The sequence below is a fragment of the Erithacus rubecula genome, assembly GCF_903797595.1.
Source record: "Erithacus rubecula genome assembly, chromosome: 2".
Taxonomy (NCBI): Eukaryota; Metazoa; Chordata; class Aves; order Passeriformes; family Muscicapidae; genus Erithacus; species Erithacus rubecula.
In genome coordinates, this window is record NC_136685.1 from 44,024,215 (window position 1) to 44,046,084 (window position 21,870).

At 36.6% G+C, this 21,870-nt stretch overlaps 1 protein-coding gene across 4 annotated transcripts in view; it reads right to left on the minus strand.

The window, feature by feature from the left end:
- Positions 1–21,870, minus strand: part of CDK19 (cyclin dependent kinase 19) — a 121,098-nt gene that overhangs the window by 47,591 nt on the left and 51,637 nt on the right. For all 4 annotated transcript variants that reach the window (XM_079297535.1, XM_079297538.1, XM_079297536.1 and 1 more), the window contains one exon: positions 16,196–16,336. In XM_079297535.1, the coding sequence (XP_079153661.1) occupies positions 16,196–16,336 (141 nt within the window). The remainder of the gene's footprint in view (positions 1–16,195; positions 16,337–21,870) is intronic.

Genomic DNA, 21,870 nt, shown 5'->3' on the forward strand with positions numbered 1-21,870 from the left:
CAACCTGCTCGTGTGTTCAAGGTACTCTGTCATGGCTGGGGCTGCAACAATTCCCTTGGATGAAAAGGCACTGATGAGATTTTATGAGGCAGTGAACCTCACAGGAGACACAGCAAAACATTTCTGGATATACTGCTATAGCAGTATTCAGTATTAGACTGCAATATTACAAAGTAAGTAAAAAACAAAAAGATGAGATGATTCTCTGGAATATTTTTAGGCTCTTTTCTTGTAGAAGAAAAAGTCAGAAAGAGATAATAAAGGCTATGTTTGCAGATAGACTTGTAAGTTACAGTATTTCGACTTGTTTTCTGAAGCTTGAGATGGATTCATTACCTGCCATTACTCCCACACACAGATGAGATCAAGAGATACTAAGTAGCACATCTGCATGTGCTTACATTCATGATGTCTTGGTAATGTTTCTCAATACAAGAGCACTCTGTAAAATTTAGAATAATACTGCACTCCCTTTTCTCTCATTTTATCAGTAAATGCCAAGGAAAGGAGCTTAATGTTCAGCTGGGATTCAAATTTTTATGGTGCTACTTCTGTAGTATAAGCTCTAATCATTATAAATCCAGTGCAACAATAAAGGTCTAGATGGTCTAGATGTACCTGGAAAATTGAAGACCCAACCCTTAAATCAGCACTAATTCAGAATTATCAGCATCTTAAAACAATTTGAAAGCATCTCATCACAACAATTATTCACATAAATTAAAGGTCATATGTGTTTAAGAAGGCTCTCCACCGATTAAAATAATTTTCTAACAAACCAGGCACAAACAAGCACAAACCCTTTCAATACAGAATGTACTTTCCAAAATTACCATAAACAACTGAAAGGCATAGATCTGGAATACTGCTATTCCAAACATGAGTGAACACTGCCTACACAACCCAATTCAAGTATTTTATTGTTTGTTTATGCAGCCTTTCTTGCACAAAGGGCACAATATCTAAAGTACCGAAAAACAGCTCCTGCTTGGAAAGCTTGAGTCTGGGAAAGGGCAGCAACAAAACACAGGAGTGAACAGAGAGCAGTGCACGTTGTGTAAGAAAGACACAGCAACTGCACCAGCACTGCACGGGGCTTTGCTCTCAGGGAGGGGCAGAACTTGGACAACAGTAACCAGAGAGGCTCTTTTAAACAAGCCTGACACATAAAATATTGAAACTGAGAGGAGCAAGGGACATAGACCAAGGAATGTGCTGGTGAAGGCTATGAAAGGTGTACAGGCAACGGGGGGGGGAAAAGGCACTGAATACAGAGGCTGAAAACCTGAAATTGGTTGAAGAAAATGAAAGCTATTTAAAGTTAAGATTTAATATGCCAATTAGAAAATTATGGAGACCACAAATTATCTTTTAAGAATCTTAAGCATTTATCCCAGTTACTTAGCTACTGGTTGTATAGTCCAAGATTGCTAAGTTTTCTTGCCTTGGAAAAGAAAAATATAGTCCTTTCTCAGACACCACATGATTTACACAGCTTGATAAATATTTGTATTTTAAAAACTGTTATTGAAAATGAAACAGTTTCACTTTAAAGAATGACATTGGTAATTTGTGTTTTAGTATCAACAGTCACAGCCTAAGACAAGCTAGGAGCAAAGGCTTTAAGTAGTTATTAGTAGTTACTGCCACCTTGGGCACGACTATTTTTGCCTGTTAATGACTTCCCAGGTTTTCACACAGAAAAACATCAGTTACTTATTCAAAGGATGTTTGAACTCCACAGAATACTTGCAGCCATTAATTTCAAACCAGCACCTCCAAAATTTCAAAGTAAAGATTCTGCAGATGCTGAGGCAAAGTATGCTGGACATAAGCAAGGAAGGTTCCCAACTCTACAGCACCATCACTTCACAGCTGGTAACACAGCTCCCCCTTTTCAGTCTATAAATCTCTTACTAGCAATGAGATCATGTTTGAGGGCCAAAAATTTCACAAGAGTTTAGACAACCGGATTTTGAACCTAAAAACTCTGGCCAGAAAGATCTCACATTGCACTTCTGTGCTAGTGGGAAGTGCCATGACCCCTCATACACTTACTTGAACAACCAAAATCAATGCTTTTCAATGGCATACCTCTCCACAGAATAAATGAGTGAGATCCTGCCTAAAAATGGTTCATAAACACATCCATTAAACAGTTACGTAACATTCTGAGTATTTGCTAAGGGCATTTTCACGTGCAGAGTAACATGTTTGGAGTAGCCTCAGATATTCACGCAGCTGGATGAACAAATTAGGCTAAATGAAAGCAGGAGCTGTCAGCACCTCCACCAACATGCAGGTAACTGCCATGGGCACGCTCTTCTCATGTGGTATCTTGCAGTAAGCACTAAGCAAACTGCTCCTTTTCATGAAGGCATGAACTGAACTTATATTTATCACACGAAACCACTGGAAAAAGTGTGCTCACTGTCAAGTAGAGCAGTTACAGGGCTTTGAGTTCATATCCCCATCTCAGCCACAATAACAAGTCTCCTGCAAGTCTCAGAGCAAGAGGTTCCTCAGGTTAGAGACTACACTGATAATTGAAATGATAACAGAGGTGCAGCAGATCAGTGATGAAATATCTCTAGATTACTAATGAGTTTATCCACCCAAAATCTTACTGTGGTTACAAAGTCAACACAAGATTCAGGTGATGACACTCCATCACATGCATGAGTACTCCATTTAGGCATCCATAATATATATGAAAGTTTTCAGCCTTTAAATTTAAAATAATCCAGTTAGATACAGTGACTTGAACTGCTAATGGAAACTACTACAGTTTATTAAAAGCTGCACAGTATCTAAAGTAAAATGCAAATCTTCTGTCCTAAAAATATTTTGTTTTATGAATGTATACAGAAGAAAAAAAAATATGTTTGAGGGACCAGTGATGGCAACTAGAGTAAGTTACACAAGAAGAAAGCCGTTTCTTCATTTCCTTTCTTCAGCAGTGTACAAGAGCTTTTTCGAGGAGAAAGAAAGTACATTAAATATATTTACATAGTATAACATACTGTTACAACATGGCATTTCAGCTTCCTAAAATTTGTTTCTGTAATATATTGCCAGTATCCTAATTTTTCATTTTACTACCTAATAATAATGAATCAGAAGACAATTATGTTAAGAGATGCTTTCATGAAAAAATACAAAAGGTATTAGTATTACTTGTCCTCATTAATGCAAACCAAAATGCATTCCTTGGCAGGATATGAACAGGTGATGCTTAAATATTTTAGATAAGCCAGTTTAAGACAAGATGTGAGAGTCCGTTAACTACTTTTGAAGATTAGGCTCTTTCCACATACAGAACAAAACAAAAAAATCATTAAGTCACCTTGGAAAAATTTAACCTAACACATTAACATTTAAATAAAGCCTTGTTAATGTCTCTGGAGCTATTTGCAGCAATTTTACAATAGTTTTATTGTGAGCATCAAGATCCCTCTTACACATTGAAGTTGCTGTGGTATATCTAATACCATGTGGAATGGCTGATTAATTATTAACTTGGAATGCCTGCAGACAGTTTACAGCACCAGCTACTAAAAGTTTCTTTTCAATTGTCAATCAAGGCTGATTCTTGATTCAAGCCTGTGGCTGAAGATTTTCAACTTTCATGAAAGTTAGTCAATTATGATAGTTAATTATGATAAGGGATCCAAATACACCTCCAAAAACCCTGTAATACTCTGTCAGTAATACATATACCTCCAATAATCTAAATAACACAAACATTTCTGGAAAATTCAGATTTTTTTTAAGGTATACTGACAAAAAAGTTCTTTTCTGTTTAAAACAAAAATAAGTCTTCCAAACCCAAAATGGGTAAACTCCCTTTTTATTTTGTGAACTATTTTCCCAATGATCTCCAAATGCTTTAGAAGAATTACATTAAAATTAAGATATATAAGAACTACAGATTGTAGCAATTTAAACATATATGACCATATTCACACATAAAGCTACTAATGGAAGCTAAAAGCTAGAAGAGATAGGGAAAGAAGATTTAGTATAATTTTAATTTTATTTTTAATTTTAATTTCCAAAAGCTGTTTTGGGAAACAAAAGCCTTAGAAAAGTCAATCTCAACATCTTTTTTGAGGCAGAACAACTATAGTAAGGCATGTTACTGAATTCAGAATGTAGAGACTAAGTTTTAAGTTTTTGTATGAGCATAGTATTTTTAATGAGAACCTAAAAGAAAGGAGAGTCATCCCACCTGGAATGTGGCAGCTTTTCCTACATGGGGGTCAAGTTATGAAACACAGCATTCTACCCCTACCAGCCACAGAACTCAAAGTTACGAAGGCCAGAGGGAGGAGCAATAATTAAGATTGTGAGGATGAGATACTGGAGTATTTCAGGAAAGTCAAAGCTGAGTCAAGGTTATATGAGTAATGTTAAAGAAGTGGCAAAAGGCAGATCAACAGATATGGAACGTGGGCAGAGGAGAAGGAAGTTGGAAGCAAATGAAAGATTTGTGTCAAGAAAAAAAACCCGAAGAATAGTTGTGAAGAAGGTTCTACGTGCCGAAAACAAAATCTGAAGTAGTTCAGAACTAATTATAATATTTTTCCATTCAACAATTATATCCTTTTAAAAAATGAAAAACAACCTGCGGAGACATGCAACAGCTGTGAGATACTGCCAATTCCTGAGAAACATTTTGTGATTCATGTCAAAAACATGAGCATGTTAAAGAGTGGCAGGTCAAGCTGCCCAAAGATTTTTTTTCATTAAACAACTCCAAGCACCACACTTTTAAAGAAAGACACAACTGTCCTTGCTACAGCAAATTTGTCTCAGCTTGCTATATAAAATATATAAGTTTTCAGTGCTCAAGTTTTACAATTTACCTCACTGTTGATGTTGCCAATAAGTCTTTAGACATTTTCACAAAAATCAAGTGATTAAAATGAAAACAAACCCCCTGTGGAAATTTTTATTATCTTTTTTCAAACTGCATAAACAGGCTAGACACTCAAGTCGTGTTACTCAAAGCCATATTATGACTTCTGAAAAGTTTACTATGCAACAAAATGCCCTTGAGAAAATCCCTGGCTTTCAGAACATGGCATCAGAGCACTTTATATTTTCTGTTACTCTGTCCCCATGCTTTGTACAGCCTATGCTCATCGGCTGAAATTCTCTATAGTTGCAACATCAATTTTGAGAACAATCACAAACTTAGGACCAGGATTAAAGTCTCAAGAAGCTTTATGGGAGGCAATAATAGTTTTGATAAAGGTTTAATGGCTGTAATGTTCCTACTAGTAAAAATCCCAAAGCTATCAACACATTTAACAACTTGAAATCTAATGTCAATAAGATGAAAAGAGACACTCACACCTTCAATTCTGAACGTAATTTTTTGTATGACTGAAGTGCTTCTTGCATGATGAAGCCTAAACTAGACACACGGTGTAGGAGGACTGTACCCAAAAGGCTGCATTGTTCTACAAACTAAGCATATGGGTACCAGTCAGAAAAACCCAGTACCACACTGTCATTATTACACTGACATTTTAGTCACTTGCATTTTAATGAAATCACTCTCAGAAACAATGCAAAGCACTTAGAAATGAATGAAATAGCTGTTCAGTTTCATTGATAGTAAATAGGGTGATGTTATCTCACCCTATTAAGGAGTGAGATACCAAAAGACTATTCATTTTCTGCAGAATAACAACATGTGGGTTGAGCAGATGGTACAGAGCACCTAATGCAGAGTAAACCCACATCCTAGACTACCTTGTTATAACTTGTTCATGTAGTCCTACCCTCTATTAGTGTAAGGTTTTCAACTAAATTAAAACTACCAAAATACTACAAAAGGATTCCACATCATGTGCACCAAGCTATATAGTTTAAAATGTGGCTGTCTGTAACAATCCATGCTCTCTTGGCTGGAAATAATCATCCAGGCAGCAGATAGCTGGAATGCTCTGCTGTAGCACTCCAGTCCACTTTTAGCAGCTCAAAGGCAGCCCTGGGACCATGGCTGGGTCAGACACAGTGGAGAAGCACACTCATCACTGAGTGCATGGTACCCAGCACCGCCCCCAGTGTGCAGAGGGCTGGGCAGTGACACCATTGCCTTGCACTGGCACAGCTGGACTGAGCACACACCACTTCCAGGACAGCCACAGAAATACTTTTCAGACCACTCAGAAGAGCCACAGGGTATGTTTAATGCAGTTTAGTTAATCTATTTCAACACTTTATGCAGACTTTCTTGAGTGTCCCACATACACCACCTCTGAAGCCAGGAAGAGACATTAGCATCTAATATTTTTCCAATGAAGCAAAAAGAAAAGTCTTGAAGTGAGCAGAGCTGTGGAGAACTGCACTTGAGTAAGCTACAACCTATAAAGGAATATAAAAAGGAATATAAAAGAATAGGAATACAACTTCACATTACAGAAGGAGAAAAAAATATCTTGAAATGAGATAAACAAGAAAACAACTTGATCTAACATTTTCTCAAACTTATCAAACAACTTGAAATATACACATAGGCACTCTTATGGTAGATAGAAAAGATTACTTTTACATCCTCTAGAATGTTTACTGCTACTGCAAGCTCTTCCCATCACACTACAGAAGCTGGCACCAAAGAAGAGCAGCTCTCCATCAGAGCAAGGAGACATGCACAGAGAAACAAGCTTCAAGTAAATCCTGCATCCTAGAAAAGAGCAGCAGCCAGCAAGCAACAGCATAAACATTTGCTAACAGTAAAATTACTAAAAAGCTACTGAAAATGCATTATATTATTCAGCTATAACCGGAATTTCAAGCACACACCTTACCCAAAATTTAAATGGGTCTGCAATTCTATTTGGTTTAGCTATCAAGAATTCAAATTAATATGTACTTGATAAACAGTTTTAGGGCTGAGACTGGGATTCACACTCTGAATGTCAAGAAACAAATCAAACTTTAAACATCTTATTTAAGAAATCGTATTTCAGCTAAGCTGGCAAATAGCTAATCATACTCACAGTTAAACAGCCACAAAAACAGTTTTCATAGCATTAGAAATCAGTATCAGTTTACTAAAATGTAACCTACTGGAGTTCACATTTATTTCATAATTTTAACATTCATCATCCACAACTGCTACATCAAAAGCAACTACATGAAAGGCAAATCAAAGTAAAAATGTACAAGTGCATTTCATGGATTAGAGAAGAATGCAGACAACAGAAGACACACTTCTGAAAAATCTTCTCTTTGGCAACAACTACAGTGTAAGACAAAATGGCTTCAGTAGCTGAAATCCCTCATTCTAAGAGGATTTTCAGGAATGCAAAATATTGGCTATGGAATTTCATTTTTTGAGAGTTACATTTGAGAACATCAGCTACATAGAACATTACCGTGCTAAATTTTGGGATTTGGCTCAATATTTAAACTAGCAAAACAAGTAGGCATCAAATCCTAGTACAGCCTGACTTCATTTTTATGACTACTTTTTGGTTAGGTAAAATACTTCAACCAAAAAAAAAAAAACCAAACCAAAAAACATTCCCAACACACCAGAATTGGTTAAACAGAAATAAACTAATAGAAAAATAACCTCAACCTATGCTCAAAGATTATAACAGCAGGAGCCAAAATGTCACAGATGTAGGGCTAGCTTCGGGGTGGGAGGAAGGGGTTGAAGGAAAATGTAAATAATTCCAATATAAAGAACATTTTTCAGACGCCACTAGCTAACTCAAATAGAATAAAAGAATTTCCACATAGTTTTCAACCACTTTACATAGTAGCACAGAAAGGTTACTGAACTGCTTGGAAGTGTTCTACAAGCCACTCCGAGGAAACCAGAAAGTGAATTGAGCACTAACACCACTGAGAGGTGCTGAACAAAGTGAAATGGGGTCTGGTAACACAAGTCTCATATTCACATGGGCTTTACCTTCAAGAGGGCAGGAAAACAACAGAGAATAGCACTTTTAAAATCCTGTTATAGTACTAGGTTTGATATTCAGAAAATTGTGTGTTTGACTACTTGCACTATGACAAGCTTTTTTTGTCTTGAAATCTTTGTTTCTTCATTGTTAAAATAGATGACAGAATATTATAAATATTTCTCCAACAGTCCAGATATCCTGAAAGAGCTGTTCCTGTATTAATTAAAATGTCTTGAAATTTTAATTCAAAGATGGTTTTACGTGAAATTCAGAAATCTCCCTAAAGATGAATCTGAAGACCTAATGCCCAGTTTCTGAGATCACACAGCAGGACCACTTCACAGATTATGGAAAGTATTTCCTTTGTTTTAACTGACATAACTGTGGTATTTGGTCTTAAGAGCTACTGCAAGTCCAGTGATTCCTGAAGCATTAGCCAGAAAGCATGGAGGTTGGAGAAGACAGAGGCCCTGAGATTAGCCATCTGGGAAACACCAGCTGATCAGTCATTTTCTGCAGCAGAGCCAGTTTCCTTGACAAAGCTCACACACAGTAAAACAAGAAATAAACTAACATCCTTTGCTAGTCACTGCAGCTTCCTGGATCACTAACCAAAGATGCTTAATTTAAATGCAAGACAATCTGCAATGTTTCTGCAACTGCTTAGTAGAGCAGCAATAACTACAGCATGTTTGTAAATGAAGAGAAATGCACATGTGAAAGCACAAGATGGCAAACAACGTGGACAAAAAATGTCCTTTTTACATTTTTTTCTTGATTATATGTTGTTGCATTAGGTGTATTCACTGATTGTAACATACTTTTCTTAAGCTTCACTAATTTCTGTTACTATAAAACAACATGGTACCAACCTCTGTAGCCTTATTCAGAAGAGGTAATGAGTCCAAACAGAAATAATCCCATAAATGCATTTGTAGTCAATCCCATTATCCCAAGGGTACTTTCTCCAACAGAAAACAAACAAACAAAAAAAAGTAATACTTTTACAAAAGAAAAACTTCGAAAAGCAGCTTCTAACATTTGTATTTTTATTCAGAAGGCAAAACTCAGCTTGCTCACTACAAATGGTCTGCTGCACCAGTAAGCTTAAATACATCACATATTTACTAGAAATTTCCTTAAGGCAGATGGTACCTAAACTGGGGCTACTAGAAAAGATGATGTTTTCAATCTGTTTATTCTGTATCAGGAAAAAAAAAAAAAAAAAAAAAAAAAAAGCCCCCCCTCAAAAAACAACACCAAATTCTAGAATTATTTTAATACTTTCGCTTCCTTGTCGCTCATTTTCCATCTCAGGAAAAGAGATTAGAAGTTCACAGGCCATATGTCATCTGTTGACTTTAGCAGCAAAACACAGCCAAAAAAACATTAAATCAGTCCCTTTGTTTCTTCTGACTCATCTGAAGTTATATCCAGTCAGTGTTTTATGAGCACAAGCTTGTTTCAGAACCTGAGGTAAAGCATTTCTCTTCAACTGTAATTATTTTTATTAGTAAAAATTAATCTACAAACATCTTAATACTCTTGCCACAAACCAAAAGGTATGCATTAGTCAGCCATGGAAAAATTGCTGTTTCCATGTACACAACACAGGTAACAGTCTGCACGTTTTCACACACCTTTTAAAATCATGTGAAGATTAGTTTTTACAACAGAAGGACAAAAGCAAAGTCCTGAATAATGAGAAACACGCCATTTTTTAGAGGGACCCTTAATATATGTTTAATACTTAAAAAAAAAAAATCAAAGTATCTGCTGATAAAACTCACTTTGTTAATCAGCATGTAAAATTTCTGGTTCATTGATCTATCTAGAAACATGTACAGATATGTGTATAGGCACTGACATACTGCTCTTCCTCACCAGTAAATAAAAAAATTTATCTCCTCTCTAACCAGATATAAAAGAGAAAAAAAACAATGTGTTGACCTTTCAGTTAGTAAATTCAAGTTACTTTCTAAAGTCATCAATGGACTCGTATTTCTTGAAATACGTGGGTTTACCTTGCATTTCCCTTCTTCTGGGAAATCTGCAAGCTAACTAGGTTCATTCGTATGGTTCTCTAACACTGTGGAAAGTATCCTCCACCCCGAAGAGATCATGCAGATGGAAAAATGAAAGATGAGGAAGCCCAAACCCATACACAGTTTGGGAAGAATGTGAGTCAGGAGTGCTTGTCTGTACATATTCCTGCACCCTTCCCATGCACGCACACACACGATGACACAGAATGGTGGGGATTACACAATTACAGTGCGTTTCAAAAGTTTGAAGAAACTGGCAGACAGGTTGACTAGATATTTATTTATAGGAGTCATGTGCATGCTCAAATGGGTGCAATGAGGCCAAAAAGCTTTTCAAGCCAGTACAAAATTACTGGCAGAAGGCAGGACCCAACAGTTCTACATTCCTACACAGCAGCTGCCTGTCAAGAGAGGGATGCATGAACCTGTATCTAAATTTACTTTTGATATCAGCACATAAAAATCCCATTTTAGAGTTGTTAGTAAAAGGGGAGTTTCCCACACTCAACTATTTACATTTTATTTTTCAAACCCACATTTTGCTTGCATAGCAAAATGTAAGTGGGAAATTTAAAAGGTACTTCAGTTCTGTTGCTTTTTAGATAACTTTTCTAATAATTTACTGGAAAATCTTGGACAGGCACAGGAAGGAAGTAGTTAAGTGATATAAACTAGTAATAATAAGGATTTATTTATCAAAGACTTTGAAATGAAAGCCTGAAAGCAAAAGCAAAACGTGAGTATCCACACAACATAATTTTAAGTTTTCTGGTGCCTTCATATAACATGCGATTATTTTTATTTCTAGAAGAAGAGCATCAAATGACAAGCCACCTACTTAAGTCATACTATACAAATTTCACAGCACATTAAGAAGTGAGCTACAAAATAGACCCATAAATAGGTAACAGATTGGGAAACAGCAGCAAAGACAAGTTAAGTGAGTTGTGCAATGTGGGAGCAAAGTTTTAGAGCAGAGTCCAGGTATAGGTCCATGGCAAGAGACTCTGTATTTACATACTGGCTAGAAAAAGACTACTATGAGAAAATGAACAGAGGTTTTCCCTAAATTAAAAGTTCATCAGTCAAGTAAAAACCTGGAAGTTGTTAGTTTTATTGAATTTAATGTAACTGTATTACTGAAAATTTACTAAAATGTTGCTGTTCTACAGAAACATTGTCATGGGTCATTTAAAATAATTATGCTGAATAAACAAAAAAAATTTTTTAAGAAAACCCATAAATTATCAGAGTTAAAGGATGAAAACCTATTTAGTTCAATCATTTCTGAATAGGCTGTGGTTTTATGAGGACAGAAGTTGCAGATTCCCTCAGAAAATTGTCTGTCTGACCCCTCCAGTTTGGGTTTTCCCTCTCTGCTTTATTCTGACAAAAAAGACAGAAGAAAGTATAGATATTTACTATCTAAAGTAGTATAGACAAATATGCGGAGTCAAAATGATACCAGCCTCAATTGTCTGCTATGCCCTTCCACCAAAAATTCCCAGATTAGCTCTCCATAAATTCTGAAGGTGGGAGAAGCACACACATCCTCCATAATCCACTCCATAAAGAAACTGCTTAGCTTAAGCACACAATGAAAATAGCTTCTACCATTACAGATGACATAGTGAAACAAACTACAGAACACAAATATTATTTTCCCTTTCTTTAAGAGACAAGGAGATAGTAATAAAACACCTGGATACAGGAATCCAGTAGCAAAGTCCTTACCACAACTGGATTTCTCCTTTCTCTCCTTAGTGAATTAGTTAAGCTGGAATTAAAAGGTTCATGTAGAGAGAGCAGGCTACACTGAGAAAACCCCACATGGACATAGATGTGCCCGGATTAATGTTTATGTAATAAAAACACTTAAGCAACTCGGCTCATTTTACGAAGTTATTTTATATGATCATCAATAGCAAGTTTTCTATTTCTGAATCCTTAGAGCAACCATCTAACTCCCTGGGGAGGGGAAGAAGAAATCTGCATTTCTCTGGTGAGTTAAGATTTCCAACATTTATTTTTCAACCAATCATTTTAATATTAATCAGTATTCTAAAGAAATGCCCAAAGACATAAGTGAAATCTTTTTTCCATATGGATGCAAACATCCCATAGATAACACCTCCCTTCAGGAAAATACATTCTATTACAAATAGAAATTGCTTTTATCAGGTTCTAAGGGATAGGGTCTCTACCTGCTTTTGACCTTAAGCAACCAATTTACAGAGGGATTATTAGCACAAAAAAGTGCCCAAATCCTTTCAGCTGCTAACATGAACAGACATTGCTATGGAAGATCTCCCTTTTTTGACATCTTGGCAAGGTAAGACCTTTGCCGAACATTTAGATTAGCACAATCTAAATATTTCTCTCCTATGAGAGAAGGGGACAAAGATATCAGAACACTGTGAAATAAGGTACTACAAGTGTTGCATCTTCTAATTTACTCTTAACTCAAAGTATGGAGTACTGGTTAGACCCTGTTGAAACATACAGCCCACAGCATACACAGAGTATATTAAAAAGCCAAAGCTTAGTACTCAAAGGGTTTTTCTCCAGTATCTACCTCTATCAACCTCATGTTCATAATGAAAAGCTCCAGCAGCTAGCAGCACCAACAAATCCTCTCTCCTCTAGTGCACAGCTTTAGGAATACTGCTATGTTGAAAAGGCAAAATTATCATTGCCCAATGACATGCAATTCAGCAACAAAATCCCACTTCAAACGAGCTCACAAGAGAACAAATGTATGGATTTTCACAGGCTTAGATCAACTCCAAGGTGTATAAACAAAATGCTATTCAAAGAAATCAGTAACCCACTGTTCCTGTCCCATAATCTATACTTGTTTGAATCTTGCCATAAAGGCTGAATGTTTTTTAACTGAGAGAAATTAATAGCACAGTGAAAAAAATATGCCTATAAAGTCATTTAGCACCTTTCAGCTACCCTCAGGATACAAAATCACCCCAATGCTAAAAGAATAGGTAGACACACAACACTAAACCAGTTTCCAATTTCTAGAAGCAGGAGTGCAAATCTGTTTGGCGTTTGCCTCAATTTCAGCACTTTCCTAAAGCTTGACTTGTGTTGGCAATCTGCTGTAAGTCTTGCATTACGAAGTTATATTGATTTAATCTTTTAAGAACACTTGCATTGCCTCCTAAGAATCAAAATAGTGCATTTTAGCAATAAAAATAACCAGCTCTAATGTCAGGAACAGCCACTGTTGAGCTTTCTGCCACCACCTCCTGCCTCTCTCTGCCTCTGTGCCAGCCCCTGCACACCCAGCTAAGCTCCCAGTGAGGTTCCTCAGGGACCTAACCCTGTAGAAAACAAGTTGTGCAGGTGAAAAGCTTTCTGTGACACCTCCTGTGGGTTTAACTCCCCGAATGAGCTCACCATGAGCCAGCTGAGTGTCCCCTGCCAGGCCAAGAGCAGAGGTGTCACTGCTTGGCAGCAATGAAGAGGGGAAAAAGACACTCTCCTTGTGCCATTAGCTCAGCCCAAGGAAAGGACATGCAATTCAAGTTGGGAAGTTCACAATGTTCACCACTTTCATTACCCTGTCATGCACTTGTTGGCTACTGCTGATCTCAAAAATGATTTAACTAAAAATATCTTAGTCATTCTAAGGTTTTTAAGTAAGGAATTTGGTATTCCAGCTTCTTTAAAAGCCTCTTTGATTTAAGGCAGTACTAAATTAAGATTTAAACAATGTTCTTCAAATACCTCCAAGCAAAGACTTAACCTCCTAGGTTTCAGTTTTTTCACAACAACATTTGTTAAATAAATTACAGAGGTCATTTCGTGGCTCAGAAGAATTTGACTAATACTATGATAAATATTCTTGGAGAACCTAATTTTATTTTTTTAAGCAATGAAGTAAGTATAACATGACTTTTATGGATGTCACCATCTTTGGTCTACATCCAAATACAGGTTAAAAATAGTAAGAACAGAGTTATATTAGACCAAGAAAGTACAAGGTGTTTTGATGCAAGATTTGGTTTACATAAAATAGAAAAATACTTTTTCCAGCAGCTGTAAATTCAAACAGCTAAGAGAAAACCACCAGAAAAACTGTTCCCCATCTTAAGAAGACACTGAGGAGCTGGTATTTATGTAGTACACAAGAAACTGAGGCCAGTAAAATTGTGCCTGAGGTATGATTCTTAGTAGCAAACAGTCACAAACATAAGCATATGAATAAAAATTACAGATAAATAAAAATTTTGGTTAATCCAGGATTTAAATTGGTTACTAGTTATATTAGCCTGTAACTTTAAGTACAGACACAGGACATAACCAGGATAAGATCCATTTTTTTCTTACCATGTTCAAGGTATAACTATTTGACATACCTGAATTCTTAGGAAATCAAGAAAAAAATTTTAAAAGGTAAAGGACGCTGATTATACCTTTAAATCACTAGTGTATGAAAGCAACTTTTTGAAATGGTTTCCTTTGTCTAACTGAGGCATCCCAGAATCCACCCATCTACACTTATTTGCAGACCAAGAACACACTAAGACTTCACAAATTCCTTCTCCCTTCTCAATTATGCTAACTGTCATTGCACTATCAAGCACTATCATTCCAGAACCAAAAAATATAGTTGTCTTTTTCACAACAGCAACCATCATCTCCCAACATTCCAAAAGAAAAGACAAAGACATGAGACAACAGCTTTGCTGCAGCTCATCAGTAACAGATAAGAACTGTAAAGTAGCAGCACCAGTCACGCCAAACACCTGGTGCTGCAGGCTGAAAATAATAACACCAGCAAGAAAATTCTCCAGGGTATTTTTTGTTATTATCTTAGATCCCATCTTGTACTTCCTATCAAAATACCGAGTTCATGTATGGCATTTAAGTGTATATATAATTAACAGTTCCATGAACAGCCAGGTCTCCTTTAAACAGAGCTGGTTATAGACTTTTCAGGTGTTACTTCTCAAGCTGTAGCTAATTACAGCTGAGCACTCTGCCAAAGCAGCAGCTGACTCTTTAGTAAAGCAGTAATTGTAACGTGAAAATCAGAGTTCTACATGCTTCCTGTTTTTCAGTCATGGCTACTATTCCAAAGGCAAACCACACCCCCCACCCCTCCCCAAATATACTAACATCTGGCATTTAACAGAAAAATCGACAATAAACAACAAAGGAACAAAGAAAAAAAAAGATCCATAACAAAAACTGAAACCCGCTCTGGCCACTTGTTAGGTACTACAACAAAAATTAAATAAAATTCAGTTCAGAAAATGTTTGTGACTTGTATTCCAGGCCTGCCTCACTTCATACTAATAAAAGATTTTGCTCTACAACCAAAATTCATCAAAGTCCCTACTTACTCTTAAAAACTCAAGAACAATCTATATCTCACAAAACTTAATTAGTGACTGAGTTTCTAGACAGGCAACCCTATTTTGACGTACCGGGGAAAATACAAAAAATAACCAAATAAAAGCGATGCCTTTATACACAGATTACTATATCTGAGAGTGTTGTTTGGCATATTAACCATCACATTGTTTCATGCCAAACATTCTAGTTAGAATGCAAGTGGCAGCACATCCGTATTAGTATTCTCTTTGTAAACCATGGAAGCAATTCACGTAAATATGAGGAGCAATGGAAAACTTTAAGGGAAAAAGGGGAAGTAAGACAAGGCAACTGGCTGCCCTTGTAATGTGCAATCAACTTCAAGAGCTACTTCAGGTCATGAGAAACTTCAAGATGATAACTCTTTTATAGTTCTCTTCCCACGGTCAGAAAAAATACCACGTGGAAAAGAAATAGTCCATGAAAAAACTACCGTTTCACTAGCTTTTATGCTAACTTGCACGTAAGCCAAACAATGTAAAAGGGTATCAATCACTTTCCTATTTAGATGTCTTTTCAAAGTCATGCGAAAAGTTGTAAGAATGTTCAACCAACATGTATCAGCTGTCTCACGTACTGTTTTTGGATATTGATATCTGCAATCCCTTTACCGGATCTGGCATCATTGTGCAAGCTCAGATGACTCAGATATAAACAATGTGAAGGCATAGTTTGTTTTCATGTTTGAAGTCACAACTGGTCTCCTGCAACAATAACAGGAAGAGCTGTAGGGATCGATACGCAAGATTACTAACAGGGGCTTTTCTCGTCCTACCCAACAACACGCACGTGCAACTTTCTTAGCCAGGTAACACATGCCACACTTACCAGATCTCTGTGAAGCACCCAGTTTGCATGGAGGTAATGGATTCCATCGAGGATCTGGTAGAGTAGGGATTTAACCATAGATCTTGGCAACTGCATGGGCTTTTTATTTGCTTTTGACGCACGGTGAAACTTGATAATATGCTAGAAATAAAACAAGTAGAAACGTGAAGAAAGTTAGGTGATAGGTGAAAAGGTTGGGTGTTTCAGAATATTTTAACTACTTACACTAAATAATGGAATGAAATACAAAGTTTGTTGAACTTTGGAATTAAAGTAATAGTGATGCACTCACAATTTCTTAAATTGCTTTTATTCTCTGAACTGCTTCAAAGAACAGCTGTGAAGTTTTTGTGAATATCTAAATACTGGCTACTTACCTCCAGTAAAGGGTCTTAGACATTCTCCTTCCTCCCTCCTCCCTATATAGCATCCTCTTACCCTTGGCAGCTAGAGCAGAACCTTTCAAACCAGGAGTATCTACCAATAGGAGGACCACAATAATCCATGCCCTCACACAGACTTTCCTTCCTCCTCTTCAAAAACACCCAGACTAGCATACTTGCAACTACTATTCCCCCCAAAAATCAGAATCCCAGTAGATTAAATAAATATTTGAAGGATGGGAAGGTGTAACTCCAAAAACCCCACACCACATTTGGGTGAGATCATGTTCAAACATCTAAAAATGGTTGTCTTCTTGCTTCTAAGTTATGGCTGCATACTTTAGTGATGAGGACAAGCTGGTGGCTCTTGGATTATAGAAGTCAGTCTACCCACTAGAGGATAAACACCACTTGAAAACACAGAATGCAGTAAAGTTGAAGTACTAGTTGAAGGAATTAAAAAAAAATATTGAAAGATTGCTGAGACACCATGAAATAGTCATAAACTAATTCTAAGATCAATGTGGAGATGATGGGTTACGTTTGGTTTTGCTGCACTGTACAAGAAATAAACTGGAGTCAGGCCATTCTACCTTTTCAGTCCTCAGATAAGGTAGGGCTATGCAAGGCACAAATCCAATCTTAATACATGTTGATTCAGCAAATGACTAAATATGTTCATTAAGATGGAGAAAAAATATCTCCTTTTGAAGGCAATTCAATGAAGCACCCCAAGTAACAAAATTGTTTTTAATTGTGTATCTTTTGACAAGGTGGAAATTATAAAGGTAGTTTGCATTTTTATGGAAAATACTAAATGTTAGAGGACTATTAATTGCTCTACTTTTTTAATAGGATTTGTCTAGCTCAAGATCTTCTCCCTTCCCAGGTTAAAGAGGCAGCCAAAGGCTGTGCTTTAATTAGACCACTGCTCCCTCCTCCACCATCCCCACTCCCTGCCTAGTTTGTCACTACTGCTCCCAATGAAAATGGTAATGAGTTAATATTTACTCATGGTAAATGCTACCTCTAGCTGTCACCAGTACTTTAGCCACTGTCAAATTGTACCTAGCAAAAGTGTAAACAGTAGTGTTTAAAGAGAAATAAAGGCAGAAAATGCTAAATAAATCTAAACGGTCTGCTTACTCCCTATCAACAACGTTCTCACAGAGCATTCCACTACTAAATGTACAATATTTATGGTTTTGTACTAAAAAGCAGTAGAAATTTACAAGATTGTCAGTTTTTAACATACTCTTGAGGATCAATAAGCACTTAGTACCTGATCCTTTAGTTGTGCAATCACTCTGAAAACTGTAATGAAATGCTTTAAGGGATTATTTCCTTACAAAATTTTTTCCTGTCATGTCACAAAAAAATTTTGTCTCATAAATTCAACTACGAGTCCCTAATACTACACAATGCTCACCAGATTGGGACCTTGATTTATAAGGTAGTAAAGATACCATAAACTCACAAATTAGTATATTTATTAATACAGGAGATGAAAAAATACAGAGGAACCAACAGGCAAAGGTCATACACAGAGGCCCATAAATCCAGTCCTGCCCTTTTTCAAGGTGCATATAATCATTAGAAGGGATTTCAACACCCATCTAAAAACCAGCTACTACCCATACAAAACATTAATCCTCAGGCACAGAGAAAATGAAGGAGTCTCATGAGACAGAATGGGGCACAATTAACCACAGATGTGTTGAGGAGGAACAACACCAGCAGCTCTGCTTCTGGCTCTGCCTCAGCTGCTCTGGTACCTCTGGAGGTTGATGCCATTGGATTTCTGTCCCTGCCCTCCCATGTGGCTCCCAGCTAGAAAGGCTAAGGAAGCAAGCTTCTTTCTTGAGAGGGTCATTGAATTGCAGAAGCAAATTAAAACAGATAGTTTTGCTCGAAGCAAGCAATATCACCACTAGGTAAAATCCAATTTCCTGTAAAAGCAAATAATACCTGTTGTTGCCAGCTTACTCTATGGAAGCTTATATCCACAAGATTGCAACCATCACAGTTTAGAAAATTGAACAGAACCTAAAAATATACTGCAGGGCCAAGGAGTATAGGGAAAGCTAGATTTGCCCCATGACATTGGAATGAACCCACAGTGTTTGTGACCTAGCACTACCAAGTGCCAGTTGTCTAAAAAGGAGTAGTTAATCCAATTTCTTGTAAGCAACTAGCCATATGAAGAAAGAACAACACACCTAACAATCACAAAAAAGCAATTTTAATGGCAGTGTCCATCTAAGAAATAGAAGAGCAAAGAGGTGCTGTTGATGAACATCATCTCTTCCACTGGAGGTAGCAAGCTTAAACTCTCTTCTATCACTTTCTATTTTCAGAAATGTATCTATATGGCCATACCACTCTTGTGGGAAATTATACCTCAAATTAAACAAGCAAAAAAATAGGTAAGAGCATCAAATCAGGAAGCAGCATGCCAAATGTTTTGGTGACCTGGCACATCAGGTGCACAGAAAGCTTCAAAGCAAAAGATGTCACAGCAGTACAACAATGCTAAAAGAGCTTTTAAACTTTAACAATTATACGGACTTCAGCCATGGCAGGGAGATGTGTTCTTTCCATGTCAAAATATTTCATATTTAAGTGTCTAAATCCAAGACCTCAGGGGTAGAAACAAGTACAGGGACCAACACAAACTAGGATGATGTTCCTTATACATAAGTGCACTATGCAAGTGGAGGAATCACTCTCCACTAGCTTCACTGTCTGAAGAGTCCCAATGTGCAGCTTCAAGTACAGCACGTAGCAGACAGAACCTTCGACCTAATAAAGGCATGGAATAATTTACAGCAATTACAGCCTGCATTTCCCATTTCCCAGAAAACTGACCTAACCAATAGGCTTCTAAATGACACTTCTCTCATTCAATAAATCTTTTTGCTGAATAGCACAATATAAGGACTGTTCTGTGAGTTAAGAGTATAAATCTGAACTGTGACAGGTATGAAGCACATTCTGTCTCTCTCTCTAGGAAGCATGAGGGGCACTTGGACACTGCAGTTTCTTAACAAGTTCTTTGCTGAATCTTACCCCTAATGGATAATCATTAAGGGCAAAACATAAGGACTTCCACAATACAGGCAAGTCAGAGGCATGTTTGTAACAAGAAAATAAGCAGAGAGTGAAAAAGCTGCAGCATTCCCCATGTCTTTTTTCACTGCAACTCCTTAAAGATAACTCACATATCCTGACAGATCACCTGACAGAAAAGATGGAAAACACCCAGACCCATTCAGCAAAATTAATGAGGGAAGTTACTGTCAGTCCACACTATACCAGTTGTATGTTATGGAACAAAAACCCATCCACAATGTTAAGCAGACAAACTCATTTTAATTAGTTCATTAGAACACTGCAGATGCAAGCTCTCTTCCGATGTATTCTAAATCTTTCAAAATGAAAGAAGAACGTCATAAAAGGTAAACGTAACTCCAAGCAATATTGAAATCTAGTCAGCAAAAGTATCCATTTTCCCTTTTTGTGCATCCATTTTTCCAATTCCTAAATCTTAAAGATATGTTGCCACTGACTGGATCCCAAAAATGATGTGAGCCAATCACTATTAAATATAAATATAATGTAAAAAATTTTCTATTGCTTGTACATATTTTGCTTTTAATTTTAAAAAGACAGCAACTTTGTACAAGTGATTTTAAGTCTTTATTCTTAATTAAATTAATACTTCCCTGACTAACATTGAAGTATACATTCATTACCAATCTAGGAAAGCAAGGAAGCTATAATTTGCTGCTTGCAATATCTGGGACTATTCCTTTTACTTACTAACTGCTTATTCCCAGTTTTCATCTTCAAAAAATGTAATAAAATTGCAAAGAAAACTGAATGAACTACATTATTTCAATAAGACCATTTTAGTTTTTGCAAAGGCAAGACTATATAAATGATAAAAAATGAAGAGGAGAAACAGAGCTAGACATTTGGAAATAAAATTATGAAACAATATTCAATCTAGAAGTTTGCCTGCCTTCTTCTGTGTTACCTAGTGCATTGAAACTGGTTTCAAAGATGAAACTGTGAGCATTTTCTAAATTCTGTACCACAAACAAGGCAAACGTAATGCATAACAACACAGAGCAAATTCAAATCCCTAGGAGTTACCCAACAGTTAAGTGAGCATTCAATAAGATCCTAATTTTAGTCTGCTTCCAAGTCTGTCTGTGTTTGTATCATCCTGTTCCCAATTCCAAGAACTGTTGTTCAATATGACAGAGGTTAAAACAAACGAGTCAGACCTAGAAACTTCTCACGAAAGTAGGAATCCAGCTAACAGAGGGATTTTATGCATGTCTGACTAAATGACATTACAGTGACCTCCCACCTTAACACACATGAGATAATCCACAGACAAGCCTCTAGAAAACCTGACTGCTTGAGTTCTACTGCTTAAGGCAATGCTTGCTGAAAATTACATGTATCCCTATCAAGCTGAAATGCAATCATGTATGAAAAACTAAGCATGCATTGTTTCTGTGATTTTCAAAATGAGAAAGCAAAGACCCCATAAACCCAAGTAACATTTGTTTGCTGTTCCAAAAATAAATCATAGTTTCATATGCCTACATTTACAGCTCATTTCAGACATCAGAGTTTTAGAAACTAAGACAATTTAGCCAATTTACTTATCACAAGTAAAATTAAATAATATCAAAACAGAAGTGGGAAGAAGTACCTCTACAGTGATCACTTCAGCTTCCAGTTTTGGAAACATAACAACAATAACAAACTGTCCATTGAAAGAGGGGGAAAAAGCATGTTTGTTCCCTCTACATGGTGCCACTGCATGGCCATCATCAAGTATCTTCTTTAAAAGGTAAGTAACCAAACTGCCTAATGAAATATCCTATTCCAAGTGACAAGAGGTGAAGATCTTTAGTGATAGTGAAAGGAATTTTAATATACCAACTTTAGTTAATGCCAGACTGCTTTAAATATCTAGGGTTTGAAAAGCAGAGCAGGCATAAACAGATCCCATATAATTTTCCTAGGTTTTTCCTGGGTCTTCATAGGTCTTATAATATCTTTCAGCCCTAAATATTGCAAAATCACTCCATAAAATGTTAATAAAAATAATTAGAATACAGCTGCCATTTCAGTATGCATAAAAATGAAATACACAGTACTCACACCATTCTGTTCATGTTCATTTTTCACACATTTATTTGCCTTTGTTTTGAGGCCTGCTCCTTCCTGTTGTTTCCTCCAATTCTTGTGTTTTGTGGTACAGAAAATGAG